At 35.9% G+C, this 14,928-nt stretch overlaps 1 protein-coding gene and 1 non-coding gene across 4 annotated transcripts in view; one reads left to right on the top strand and one right to left on the bottom strand.

The window, feature by feature from the left end:
* TEX2 (testis expressed 2) overlaps nucleotides 1-13,810 on the top strand; it is a 39,630-nt gene extending 25,820 nt beyond the window's left edge. For all 3 annotated transcript variants that reach the window (XM_072352005.1, XM_072352003.1, XM_072352004.1), the window contains exons 7-12: nucleotides 348-447; nucleotides 4,448-4,580; nucleotides 7,640-7,762; nucleotides 10,801-11,010; nucleotides 11,211-11,331; nucleotides 11,763-13,810. In XM_072352005.1, the coding sequence (XP_072208106.1) occupies nucleotides 348-447; nucleotides 4,448-4,580; nucleotides 7,640-7,762; nucleotides 10,801-11,010; nucleotides 11,211-11,331; nucleotides 11,763-11,885 (810 nt within the window). In that variant the 3' untranslated portion in view covers nucleotides 11,886-13,810. The remainder of the gene's footprint in view (nucleotides 1-347; nucleotides 448-4,447; nucleotides 4,581-7,639; nucleotides 7,763-10,800; nucleotides 11,011-11,210; nucleotides 11,332-11,762) is intronic.
* A 644-nt stretch (nucleotides 13,811-14,454) lies between these two features.
* LOC140260242 (small nucleolar RNA SNORA76) lies at nucleotides 14,455-14,587 on the bottom strand. Its single transcript, XR_011905518.1, has one exon. It is a non-coding gene; the product is annotated as a small nucleolar RNA SNORA76 (small nucleolar RNA).
* Nucleotides 14,588-14,928: the final 341 nt, after the last annotated feature.

The raw sequence follows: 14,928 nt of genomic DNA, 5'->3' as shown, positions 1-14,928 counted from the left end.
TGAAAAACTCTTTGGTTCATATTCCCAGTACAGAAGGAATGAGACTGCTCCTGAGCTGCTTTCATGCTTTGACTACAAAGCACCCTGAAAACTTGAAGTCAACATCTGAACCTAAACGTAGCTTTAAAAGCATTCTCTAAGTTCACATGTTAAATCTCTCCTTAAAATAACATTTTGAAACTAGCAGATGTGAAATCTTAGCGTTTGAGGAAGTCTGTGTAATCACATTTGCTTTCTTTCACTGGTGGCTCAATTCATTCCTTAAATTTAATGACCTTCCTACTCTCAGGACGCGATGATCAATAGTTTCACAACATGACCTTGATTTGTATGTTCTGTTCATGTAGCTGCCATACTTCATGAATGAGCTAACGCTGACTGAGCTTGACATGGGGATAGCAGTGCCGAAGATCCTTCAAGCCTTCAAACCTTCTATTGATTACAGAGGTAAAATACGTATTTCTTCTTCCGTATTTGCCAGATTTGTGCCTTTGTATCTTTGTAGAACTGTGTTTTTGATCTGTTGCTCTTGCAAGTGTTTCAATTTAAGGAAGGCACACATAGTAGGAGTTCATTCTGCCAAGGTTCTGAGAGATCTCTGTAACATCAGGCTTGGTATAAACTAATTCTGTAGATACAGAAATTAATGAAATGTGAGCATGTCTTTCCACTGGGAAAAATTATAGATTCAATTTCATTACAGAACTAAACCGAAATTAGCATACAAGAGAGATGCATCTGCCACTTTGTTGTGGGCTACAGAGAACAATGCGCATCTCATCAGGAAGGAACTGATTCTGTAAAACAGAAAATAGATTTGGCTCTCTAGAAGTTGCTCTTCTTTGAAAGCAGTGATTCAGAAAACACAATTATAATAAATCAGAAAACAGAAGTTGTTGGGGAAAAAAAAAAGATGCTGTATTTAAAGAGCTACGTATTGTCTTTCTTCTAAGGTGCATAATCAGAGCAGTCTTCCATCTGAAATTGTTTTTGTGTTTATTATGAGTTTCATAGTCTGCTCTCAGTCCGTTCACTCCTTTACTTACCGTGTTATTACACTGAGTGGGTGATGTGTAAGAGAATTATCTGACTTGAGGTGGAGCAGTTTCTAATTGGTCTGAAGGGAAAGATTTCCTTGGAGGACCTGATGTGGTACAACTATGGGTTACATGACAAACAACTTACTTGTAAACTGCTCTTCCAACTTTCATATGAAGATATAAAGACTAAATCATTTCCGGATGGTGCTGAACCAGTTAGCCAGTAGCGAGATGGTAGGAATTTAACAAACTGATAAATACTACTTAAGAATATTAGAGACCTCTTGGGAGGCTGTAAATTATGGGCCAGAAACAAGCCAAAACTTCAGCAAATCTCTGTGGTATATTTAGAATAACAACAAACATAGAGCAATGTTGGAACAGATTACTGGGTTATTTGTCGTTGCCTTTTTACCAATTTGACTGTAAATGCTTGAAGTTGCAAATTCACTCTGCTCCAATTTGACAATATTTTAATATTGTGAATAGTCTTAATATTAAAGATTTTTTTCTTGCATGTGTTACTGATTTAATGAAGTAACACTTGTTAGAGTTCACAGATGTACCTGGGATGAGTTTAAGTGCTGTGCAGTATCATTCTGTCTCTCCAAGATCTCCGCTCCTCTCACTGCTCCTAAGGTCAGAATTTGGATCACACGATCACGTAGATCCAACGTGGTCTTTTTGAAGATGTACTGAACTGTGGCTTTGATGTCTGGCTCTCTTCCTTCAGTGCTTTTTGCTAGTTGTGATGAACTGTTGACATCAGACTTGCAAGAACACAAGATACTTGAGAATTGATTAGAAAATAAAGAATGCTCTATCAGTAGCATAAAAAAAGTGCTGCTCAAAGCACTGCTTAAAGGCATGAGGAGGTCAGCAAACTCTAACCTTTTGCTTATTAAAGTGAGAACAGAACAGACATTGGGGAGTTGTTAAAATCCCTTGAACATTTAAACAAAAATAAATTAAAAAGAACAAACCCAAACAACCTAAAGCTGCTTGAGAGCAAACACTGCGGATCGTACGGATCGTATCCAAATGCTTTTGTTTGTTGGCTTCTCGCCTGAGACCTGCAGCTCTGGGAAAGCCTTATCTCTGCAGCACGGGGTTTGTTGTTCTCACAGCTTCTTAGAGCCGAGCTTTATAAAAGAACCTGTTTGAAAAGAACAAATCGTTTTATTGGCATCAGAAACCAGCTGTTTTGGGGGGGAAAATAAAAACTTAATAGACAGAATAAGCTTGTATCTGCTCTGCCAGAGATGCAGAGGGCTCTAGAGGTAGATCAAAGATGTATGTTCAGTATTTTGTACAAAGGAAAATTGCGAATCTCGATTGAAATAAATTGGAAGTCAACAAAGCTGTATTAAATTCCTTAGTGTACCAGGCTTTGTTTGGGTAAACGTGGTTGTTTTGTTCTGTTCTTTATGAGGTTATCTGAGTGAAACAGATTTAAACATTTTTTGGATTCCTTTCTCTCTGTTCTAGTAACTCCAGTTATGACCAAGGACTGCTGTGCTCAGTCATGAGATGGGTTTTAGGAGACTGAATATTTCTGGTTCTACTAAACACTCACAAGAGCAGCAAGAACTTCAGTTTATTGTTCAGCTAAACTGTGACGAGCAAACATTTATTGTAGAATTGTAATTCTGTGTAATTTTTCACATTGTTGAATGACACGTGAACTTGGAGTTGTTGAGTTTCTAGGAGCTTGCATTGAGCAGTTATGGAAATAACCTGCTTTGTTTATGTCCTTTTAATAACAAAAACTCTTTGAAGACTTCTTTGACTTACTTGAGACAATCAGTCATTTGAGACAATGTCATTACTTTTTATAAGGCTTTAAATATCAGAAAGAGATGCTTTTTTTCTTTTTCTCATCCATACTTTTCTATCAATGCTTGATAACAAAGGAAAGATTGGAAAGTAAATATATAACAGACATTATTAGGGGAAGAAACTCCTGTTTCTGTTAATACTGTTCTGTTTCAGTGACACTTCTGTCAAGGCTATCTGAATAAATGGTGCCATCTGCCCTGTCCTTCATCCCTTGTCCTTTCTCTGCCTCCCTTTTTCCCTTTGGAAAATGCATGTGAATGTTTTCTGATCAGAAGGATTATCCCCAATCATGTTGGCATCCTTTATTTACTTTGATCTGCTCTTAAAACAGTTTGAACTCTTACTCTGCAGTTGTCTAAAAGGTCTCTTGAGCTGTTTTCTTATTTCTGATGATCTCACTCTTCATTACTGAGACGAGGCAAAGTGTATATACACTTCTGTTTGACTTCTTTTGTTTTGTTCTTATACAGCATTAGGAAATTGATGGGAAAGAGTAATTTGCTTTAGTAAAGCAGGAGCTCACCTTCAGTACTCTTTCTAGTGTATGAGCTTGTTGTGTGTCAGTGCCCTGGTTTCTGGGAGCTGTGTATTTCTGTTGATAGAAACAGGTGGAGCCTGGAGACAGTGGCACGGTTCTGGTAAGCTTTTGCAGAAAGATAAACAGTTGTTAATTAATTGATAAAGGGTATCTCTATATGTCAGTCCACACTGAACAGTATTTGCCTTTAATTGATTCAAAATAAAAGTAGGAGGCACATCTGATGTGCTTAGATACTGGTAAGGCATGCTGTGTGCAGCTGCGATGTCTAGAAAGGAAATATTTGCCATCTGTGCTTAGTAGCATCTGAATTCTGATCTCTGGCTGGCAAATACCCAGCAGCTTTTTCACTCAATGGGACTGCAGGTGTCATTTGAGAGGTGGGGTGTAACACTGCAGTTATTTGTGAGTGGTCTGCCCAGACAATAGGATTGACCTTAACCCTACACATCTAGGATTGTTCTCAGTAATGACCTGCGAGTCACAAGAAGTCTGACAGTTGAGTTACTGAGAGAACATTTTCATACTTCTTCAATAAGCCATTGTTGAAAGCAAAGCCAAACAACATGTCGTGTAACAAAAGACGTTGTTCTGGGATTTCAGCTTCGTTTGGAGGGTGTAATACAAAGGGGTGTCCTGATTGCAGTTTGGCTTGGAGCAGTACTGCAGATTGTATTTGAAGTGAATCCCTGATTGTAATTCTGTTTTCTTTATCTTGATTCAGATCTCTTAAGCGGTTTAGGTGTGTGCAAATCACATCACGCTCCTTTTATAGGTCATTAGCTGTACTGGACTGATCTGTCTTTCTCCTTGCCTTTGATGCATACTTTAACCTTTAGCTTCCTCTATTAAGCTTATAAAACAACTTGTGTTTAATTCATTCTGAATTAATTATAAAATCAGTTGACAAAAAAGCATTTTTTCTCTTTGGATAAAATGTGATGAGTAGATTTGTTTTTTTTACAGGTTTTGTCTTGGCATTAAGATGAAATTGCTATGACTAAAGTACGGCCTGTTGTTAATTTTTTAGGGCTTTGGATTGATTTGGAAGTGTCTTACAATGGATCTTTTCTAATGACCCTGGAGACCAAGATGAACTTGACCAAACTTGGTAAAGAGCCTCTTGGTGAAGCACTGAAGGTTGGAGAGATTGGCAAGGAAGGGTAAGATACTGCAGGGATGGTGCAACTTGACATTTCCTGGTGAAAAAGCTGAAATCTCTTTGTGCATAAGCAACTCAGGCTCTGTAATAGATTAAAAGGAGTTGGAGGGCGGTGTGTGAGTGGAGAGCTTCTTGTCTTTCTGTGTAACTTTGTTGGATTGCACTACTGATAATTGAATTAATAGGCAGCTTCTGTAGCAGAGTCATATTTTTAATACATGAGTCGGGTTTAAAAATGTTGTGTGATTAAAAATTGACTTAATTTGGTGTCCTGGACAGGAAGGATGTCAAAGACTTGCTGATAGTACTTAAAACTACTATTGTAAAGCATGTAACAGTAAATATTACGTGAAGGCTTAATTAATACCTGTATTGCATTATGAGAAATAATCACACACATTCTTCAGTCACCCTTTTCCTCAATTTTCCACTTTCTATTTACCTGTTACAATCTTTCAAAAGATCCCTTTAGTTATGTCCATCAGAACAGTGGATTTAAAGAAGGAAATGTCTGTTCAAGTGGAATTCTTGTTTTTGTCCTCATCTCTACAGAATTTTCATAGTATGGTTTTTTGTATCTGTCCCTAATAGGGAACACATATATTTCATAGTTAAGAATGACCATTCTTTCTGAGTGAGCGATAGGCCTACAGCACAGCAAATGGAAATGTCTGTAGCTAAGCAACCAATTGCTTTAAGGTGGAACCACTGACTAATGCTGTATTGCACGTTTCATGCTCCCTCTTCTGATTCAAATGCTCAGGGCCAAATATGTCAACTTTACCAGAAGAGAAGTCGTGTTTGAACGAGATTTCTTTTTTCCCCCTTGGCTACAATAGATATTATTTGAAAACAGAAACAATAACAAAAAGACAACCCAACAACCACAACAAAATACCCTCAAAGATTGAGGCATAGAAAAGTTTCTCATCTATGCTCTCTGCTGTGTTAGTTTTTTTTACTGGCTTTTTAATTATCAGTTGACAATTGTTAAGATAAACCAAGCTGTTCTAGATTGGTTTGCATCTTATATTTTATATATTTGCTAACTTTATAAAATGGATACAGTAGCAGGTTCTAACAAACCTAAGAGTAGGCAAGTACAGGCAGGCTAACCCAGAGTTACTGCAGTTTCATACCTTGTAAGTCGTTGTTTGCTTTGGTGTACCATGTGGAGAAAGAACTGGCAAATGGTCATTCATAAAATACTGGGCAGTCTGCTCAGGAAAATTACTGCAGCTTCAAAGTGGTTTTCTGCCAGTGTCTTGTATGGACAGTCCATTGTATGGATAGATGCCTTGAAATCTTACTAAAGCATATTTGTTGTTGTTTTGTTTGATGCAAGGAGAGCTGGTCTCAGCCAGCAGGTATATGCGTTCCTAGAGGCACTTGAGAGGGTCCTGCACCCAGGCAAATAAAAGTGCCTTTTTTGTAAGAGTGGTATCACATGGACAAGAAAGGGAAGTTGGGTCACACCCAGGTAGAAAATACATAGTTTGAATCTGACCTAAAAACACGAGAAATAGCTCCAACATTACTATGTGATCCTGTGACAGGACCTTTTTCCTTCCCAAGTCCTCAGGGAGGTGGTTCAGTTTGCTGTGCTGTTTCTCTTTTCAGATCCAAATGCATCTCAGGATAAGAAGAGTTTTATTCCATTCCAGTAGCCTAGGCAGCACATTCTGCTCTGTAGAGAGGTCATGGGATTGCTGCTCTTGTTCTTAAGTAGGCAGTGAGAAAGGAGCGCTGGGCACTGGTGAGCTGCATTTGATCTGTCCTTTTACATTAGGACTTCATGCAGTAAGTAACAGTTTGTTCTGTGCAGAGAATAGCAGACAGCAGCCTTGATCCACGCATGCCCTGTGTGAGGATATTAAATGTTTCAAAAAACAAAAAACAAAAACAAAAAACAAAAACCCCAAACGCACACACCAAAAAATGTCCCCAGATGGAACAAAAACAACAAAGCTCAGCAGTAACTTGTATTCTGAACAGGTTGTGGAGTATTTGAATGCTGAGTATAGTCCCTGGGGTCAAAAAGGTGCTTTTGCAGCTTGTGTAACAGTTTCAAGCTCTTGCATTAGGTGGAGATCTGTGAATACTGTATCCACTGTATCCACTGTGTCCTTCCTGGATATTAATCCGTTTAAAAGATTTGAATTTGTGTGACTGTGTGCATAAATTCTTCCATAGCTGAAGCCCAGGAATTAGTTGCTACTGAGAGATATTTTGTACCCTAGGAGCAGAACTTCTTTATTACTCTTACTTTACTTCTTCCCTCTTCTCAATGTGACATTGATGGCCTTATTTCGTCTTGGATTCTATTCAAGAAATGGAAACAAGCATACAAACAAAAAAATAAATCCACCTTAAATGAATAACAGTGAATGAAGAAAGATGTGATTGGGTTGTGCTCTGCATGTGATGCTGTTGCTAGAGGTGCGTCTGCATTGCCAGAGCTGTGTGTGTGTGAGCAGACAAAATGGAACTTCTGATCTTGGGTTGGAAGTGCTGTGACGATGAGGTACGTGTGTGTGAGCACCTCAGGTAACGTCTGAGAGATTCTGGGATCCGTTTGGTAGACTTTGGCATGGGAAGCTGGAACCCAGGGTTTGCTTTTTGTGAGAGACAGAGTTACGTGTCCTCACCTTTCAGTTTATGAACATCTGTCAGTTTAAAGACAAACAACCACCAAAAAACCACAGCCTGCCTGACCTACAGACTGCTCACCTTTTGTGCACAAGGAGCAGCAGAAATGTTTTCAAATGTATTTAAATCATTTCAAAACACTTAATTTGAATATGTAAATGTTCCCCTGCCATCTTTTTTCTATTATTATTTTAAAATGCAGGATTATATTTTGCTGAAAAAACAATTCTTCTCTTTTGAAGCCAGTTAAGACACTCTGGTTTCAGAGCATTTTATGTTTTTAGATAGAGTTTATAGAAAGAAGAGAAGGTATTTCAGAATCTCAGAGTATGCACAATGGCAATCAGAGCTGAGCATGATGAATAGCTATTTAAGAACATTGGATTTGACCTGGAAATTGCATTCTTTCAGTTTCAGGCCAAGGGCGTATTGTCTTGCAGACAGTGATGAGGAATCCTCCAGTGCTGGGTCATCAGAAGAGGACGATGCTCCTGAATTGGCAGGAGAGAAGCAGGTGACTCCCGGAGCAGAAGGGTGAGCTGTCTTTGTAGTGTTTCTTGTGAATCCTTTTATTCCTCCTGCTCTGTTTCCAGACGTTTTACTGTAACTATTATCCTGGTCCAGTCCCATAGCATTCATTGTGATAGAGGATGTCAGAGTGAGTGTATCCAAGCAGTGAAACAAACAAAACTCAACCATTTCTAGAATAAAGAGCAGCAATTAAGCTGTGTACATCACAAATAAAAGCTGCTCTTGCCACGTGTTTCATCCTGCTGGGAGCATTGTTCACAATTCAGCACTTCTGCAGCGTAAGCTGTGTGCTGTACTGTCTGACATCTCCTGATTCCTTCACTATTTGAATACAGAGAGAGCCGGGTCTTTGGTTCAGAGATTCTATGGGAAACTTCCCCAGCCTGTCCTGCTTGGAAGCGGAGTCTGGAACAGAATTTTGTTCATTAACTTGAAACACTGTTTGTATACAGTGTTATATCCATACTGATCCTGCTGATGCCCTGTTTCCAGTGTCTTTTCTTGAAGAAGATATCAAATAATTGTTGTTCAAGCCAGACTTTCTTGTTCCCTCCCCCTTCCCTTCTTGAATTGCTTTGAGTACCTTCAGCTATGCAATGCTGCCCTCTAATGCTGCACAAGAATTCTAAAGAAAATTTCCTCAAGTCGGTTTTGCCACGTCATCCCTTGATTTAGTCGCTGTTCTGATTTTTTTTTTTTTCCCTCTTCTTACATGTGATTTAAATAATGCCTGCAGTGAGAAACCAGGAGCATGCCTGAAATGTCACATTTCCTCTGTCTGAATGCATCTCACTGATCTTTACAGTGAATATTCCAAGAGGTTCCCTGATGTATTCAGGAAGTGCCAAGCAGCTTTTGAGTTTTGCTCATAAAACATTTTGAAAAACTGCATAATGAAGGACTGGGATAATTTCCTTGATCCATTTCATGGCTTTAAAAAATATATACATCATATGAAGAGCTCCTTATCAAAAGGCAACAAACCTTAAGTTTGATGATGAAGGAATTTCTTTACAGCTTTCAGAAATCTGTATTATGACTGCAATAGGACCTGGTGAGGATGTAACCACTGTTTATGGAGGCCTGGGATTTTATTTTATTTTATTTTATTTTATTTTATTTTATTTTATTTTATTTTATTTTATTTTATTTTATTTTATTTTATTTTATTTTATTTTATTTTATTTTATTTTATTTTATTTTATTTTATTTTATTTTATTTTATTTTATTTTATTTTATTTTATTTTATTTTATTTTATTTTATTTTATTTTATTTTATTTTATTTTATTTTATTTTATTTTATTTTATTTTATTTTATTTTATTTTATTTTATTTTATTTTATTTTATTTTATTTTATTTTATTTTATTTTATTTTATTTTATTTTATTTTATTTTATTTTATTTTATTTTATTTTATTTTATTTTATTTTATTTTATTTTATTTTATTTTATTTTATTTTATTTTATTTTATTTTATTTTATTTTATTTTATTTTATTTTATTTTATTTTATTTTATTTTATTTTATTTTATTTTATTTTATTTTATTTTATTTTATTTTATTTTATTTTATTTTATTTTATTTTATTTTATTTTATTTTATTTTATTTTATTTTATTTTATTTTATTTTATTTTATTTTATTTTATTTTATTTTATTTTATTTTATTTTATTTTATTTTATTTTATTTTATTTTATTTTATTTTATTTTATTTTATTTTATTTTATTTTATTTTATTTTATTTTATTTTATTTTATTTTATTTTATTTTATTTTATTTTATTTTATTTTATTTTATTTTATTTTATTTTATTTTATTTTATTTTATTTTATTTTATTTTATTTTATTTTATTTTATTTTATTTTATTTTATTTTATTTTATTTTATTTTATTTTATTTTATTTTATTTTATTTTATTTTATTTTATTTTATTTTATTTTATTTTATTTTATTTTATTTTATTTTATTTTATTTTATTTTATTTTATTTTATTTTATTTTATTTTATTTTATTTTATTTTATTTTATTTTATTTTATTTTATTTTATTTTATTTTATTTTATTTTATTTTATTTTATTTTATTTTATTTTATTTTATTTTATTTTATTTTATTTTATTTTATTTTATTTTATTTTATTTTATTTTATTTTATTTTATTTTATTTTATTTTATTTTATTTTATTTTATTTTATTTTATTTTATTTTATTTTATTTTATTTTATTTTATTTTATTTTATTTTATTTTATTTTATTTTATTTTATTTTATTTTATTTTATTTTATTTTATTTTATTTTATTTTATTTTATTTTATTTTATTTTATTTTATTTTATTTTATTTTATTTTATTTTATTTTATTTTATTTTATTTTATTTTATTTTATTTTATTTTATTTTATTTTATTTTATTTTATTTTATTTTATTTTATTTTATTTTATTTTATTTTATTTTATTTTATTTTATTTTATTTTATTTTATTTTATTTTATTTTATTTTATTTTATTTTATTTTATTTTATTTTATTTTATTTTATTTTATTTTATTTTATTTTATTTTATTTTATTTTATTTTATTTTATTTTATTTTATTTTATTTTATTTTATTTTATTTTATTTTATTTTATTTTATTTTATTTTATTTTATTTTATTTTATTTTATTTTATTTTATTTTATTTTATTTTATTTTATTTTATTTTTTTGCAGGGCAAGGCTTTAGCAAGGCTCTCTGTGCTACACAGGAGCCACAGTCAGGTATAACATGATATGGGAAAATACGTATGATACTACTAGGATGTGTTTCTGAAACGTGATAGGTATGAGAAAAGACACTCAGTCCTGAAGGCATCTGTTCTAAAAAAAAAACTAGGTTGCTGTGTTGCATTGCCAGGAAAAGTAGCAGGAATGATGAACCATTTTTGGAATATTGTTGTGCACGCTGCCAAAATTGCCCTCCCTTTTTTCCAGCACCTTCATACTCTATTGATTTCATAGGAAATCCCTTGGACTACCTTGGTGTAATTTTTTGTTTTCTATCTGAAGATACGTTGGAGGACATCGGACAAGTAAGATCATGAGAATTGTGGATAAAATTACCAAGTCAAAATACTTTCAAAAAGCAACAGAGACAGAATTTATAAAGAAGAAAATTGAAGAAGTCTCAAATACTCCACTGCTGCTAACGGTTGAAGTACAGGAGTGCAGAGGAACACTAGTAATTAACATTCCACCTCCACCTACTGACAGAATATGGTAAGAGGAACTTAACTGCAAGATCTCTCTAATGTTTCACGTGTGCTACTTAAAAGGTAAACCACAGCTGAAATGGGTTCTGGAAGATGTACAGTATCAGCTAGTATGAATTCTATTAGGAGAACAGTGTGTATTTAACACACTGAAGCGTGTTTTGTTGGAGTGTTGGTAATAAAACTTGTTCTGTGCACTGTCTCAAGGTATGGCTTTCGAAGACCTCCCTACCTGGAGTTAAAAGCTCGGCCAAAACTTGGTGAGAGAGAAGTCACTCTGGTCCATGTAACTGAGTGGATAGAGAGGAAACTGGAGCAAGAGTTTCAGGTGTGTTTCCTTAACATTTTTGTTTCGTTAATTATAGTTTTGGTGGGTTCTTTTCCTATGTTCCCCATTTTGTTCATGACTAGCAGGCATTCTGCACTGCTCCTGTTCAGTGGGATGCACCTTAAAAATTCATCTGACTTCTGGGATAGACCTAAGATCCTATTATAGATCTGGATGGAAATCTGGTTAACGTTTGTTGGAATTATTTTAATCTGAACATGACATTTCTGTGAAATAGATGGCAAGTCAGAATTTGTAGTATTTAAACCAAACCATGGTGTTAGTTCTTAGATGATGGAGGGTCAGACTGTTAAAAATTAGGAACACCTGAGGCAGTAAGGTCTCCCTTTACTTGTTTTTCTTGAAAACAAAGTACTGCATTTCAAGTGGCATGTGAAATGTAACTTCATTTAATTGCATCTCTTTCACAGAAAATCTTCGTCATGCCAAACATGGATGATGTTTATATTCCTTTAATGCACTCAGCCATGGATCCCCGCTCCTCTACATATTCTCCTAAAGATCTGGTCACGGAAGCCCCTGATCAGCCATGACGTGAAGACTTGCAGTTTACAGTATTATAAAGGTTATTCTCATGGTTTTATAAACTGTGCTGTAGTTCTTATCATCAATTTGTGCCACTTTCCCCCTCCCCACGGTCTGCCTATAACCATACCTTTGTGCTCACTTGCCTGGTTATCGTTCCTGTGTAGTTCAGCGACATGGTTTCATTCCATTAAGCAACTGATTTGTTTTTGTACTGGCTACCATCAGGATTTTAACTTGGAGACTGAGATGACCTGTTCTTCAGGGGAGGGAGGGAAAGAGAACCTAACTAGAATAGATCAAGGAGCTTGTTGACACAGCTTGTTTTCACGCTATGTTGGTGTGCGTTAACACACTGAGAGGGTGTTTGGCAGCAGAGACTGTGTGCCAAATGGAAAAAAAAATCCTAAATAAGGAATGAATTTATAAAAACTGGAAGAATATTTTTCTTTCTCAGGCAGTTGGAGGTGTAGAATGAACTGTTTTATGTTCCTTCACTTCTGCAGTCGATAGCTTGTGTCAAGCAATCAAAATATGAAATGCTTTCAGGATAAAAGAATGTAAATTGGATGTATAGGTAATATTGTGATTCAGTGTGGTATGTACATGTTACTTTTTTCATATAGGACTTGTGCTTTTTTTTGGGAAGCAACTAGCCATAAAACACAGTTATCAGTGAGGGTGGGACTGTCATATTTTTGTAAATGAGGAGAAAATAGTTGGTAAAGCCATGAGACCAAACTATAGCAAGCAGCCTTATAGTGAGGTACAATCACCTTGATTCATGATTAATTCTGAATGTTTATAAAGACATGAGCACACACGTGAAATGTTTAATACTGCACATTACCAGAAGTACTTAGTTACCCTACTGTGTATAGGAGCCTCCCGCTATGATGAAACAGTTTTTTCTTATAGGAGAATTTGTTGCTGTGACTCTTTTCCATTGCACTGTGTTTACATGCAAAGCATGGGACCAAATTCTCACATTACAGCTGCGTAAATGCAGATATCAGCCTCTTGATGTTTGTGAAACAGCTGTAATGGAAAGATTTGACCCCTGTGCATTGATTGTTCTTTTGGACTCCAAAATAGGAATTCAAGCTGATCGTGATATAAAAGACTGTTTCTGCTACGTAATGGCCAAAACTAAATGGGGGTATGGGAAACTGCCTCTTATTTCTATCTAGTATGACGACTCGAGAGTAAATGTATGCAGTAAATTCGGGATTTGAACACTACATATCCACTCCTTAACACACACAATGTTTTTCTGATACTCGTTGTTGCCAACAGTTGATGGATGTCAGACAATGTTTTAGTTTACAGAGGGTGAGTTCCAGCTCCCCTTTTATAACATGGTTTGCTTTTTTTTTTTTGCTTTTTTTTTTTTTTAGAAGTAATTTTTAAAGAACTTTTTTGTACTTTGTGTTGTCACATGTGATGTAAATCAAACTTTCCACGTGTAACTTGATGATTTACCATCTTTAAATGAAGCTATTATATTGAAGGTTTTTTAAACAGCACCTTGCCTGAAACATAAAAGAAAAACTAGCATTTAATATATTTAAAATTAATTCTATATTTGAACACCTATTTTGGTTACCTTTAATTGAAATATTAGTAGGTTATATTTGTTACCTGAACTCCTCCTTGACCATTCCAGGCTGTGTATACTCTGGGTTCTGCTCTGATTACGTAGGCACTATCTGCCTCTCATGAAGTCTGCATGTCTTGTACGCAGGTCTTTTATATGATTTAATTTTTATGTGCAATAATTAAAGTCAAAGGACTAGATGCACTAATGTGTAAACAGATTTAGATTATTATACGAGATTGTCATATTGCACTTCATAAACTGTGGGTAACTACAGCCTGCTTGCTTTGTTTTATTGAATAAATTGATCTCATCGGTTATTCAGTTAATTTCCCCACACTGCTTGCCACCTCCTTCTGCAGGCAGGCAATTCAATACGAGTGTTTTGTTTATATACACCCCAGCTGGGTATCCCAGCAGGATAACAGCGTGTGATTTGAGGGCTGACCCACCCTGAGCCTGTTCTAACTTTACAAGCTTTGGTTTCATCCTCTAGAAGAGGAAATCAGCACAGCAGCAGTCTCTCCTTCCCACCTCTCTTCCTTCCCTCTACTCCCTGCTGTCAGCATTGCACTAAGACTGCTCCTTTCCAATTTGATGCTGCAGAAAACCCTGCAATGATTACCAGAGTCACAGGACAGCGGGGGCACGTGGTACCTGCTGTAGTAACCGTGGTGTGTCACCTTAAGCATCACCTTGTTGCCTTCCATACCCCAGCAGCTCCTCAGGGTCCTATGCTGCACTCAGCCACGGCTCCAGCCTTGCTGCCTGCAGGGCATCACAGCCCCAGCTAGGATGCAGGCTTGGAGAACAGCCGCAGCTTGGCTCAGTGGATTCGAGCTTCCTTTTGCTGTATGTTGCTGCGGAGCACACCGAGCTGCAGCTCTCCGACTCGGGCTCTATTCCGCCGTGCAGGGCCGGGCTCCCTCCTCACCCTCCCCGGTTAGGAGCCCATAGAACCCCCCGTCCGCGCATGCGCGTGCTGTGCATTGCTTTTAAAGGAGCCGCGCGGGAGGCGCCGCGCAGCACCAGTTATGAACAAGGGCTTCGCTCTAGCACTGCTGCTTGGCCGGCGGCACCGAGCGGGGCAGCCCGCCGGGTCAAAGGCAGTGCGGGGAACGGCGCAGCAAGAAGCAGACAGACACCGCGGGACCGCACAGCTTTATTGAGCGCACAGCCTTATGGACCGCACAGCTTTATTGAGCGCACAGCCTTATGGACCGCACAGCCTTACTGACCGCGCCGCTCCTCGTTCGGCCCCTGTAAGACGAAGCGGAAAGTCTAACGCCCGCCCGCAGCCATCCCGCCCCGCCCGCACCATCCGCACGCACCGACACCGCCGCCGTCGGAAAGGCCGCGCCGCCTCCTCGCGCCGCCTTATAGCGCCCCCGTTGCGTCACATCCCGCCCTTGCTCGTCGTGACCAATAGGATTTAGAGCTCAGGGCACGTGCCG

Source organism: Excalfactoria chinensis, chromosome 17 (genome assembly GCF_039878825.1).
Source record: "Excalfactoria chinensis isolate bCotChi1 chromosome 17, bCotChi1.hap2, whole genome shotgun sequence".
Taxonomy (NCBI): Eukaryota; Metazoa; Chordata; class Aves; order Galliformes; family Phasianidae; genus Excalfactoria; species Excalfactoria chinensis.
Note: the sequence above shows the minus strand (reverse complement) of the source record. Positions and strands in the feature narration are given on the sequence as shown.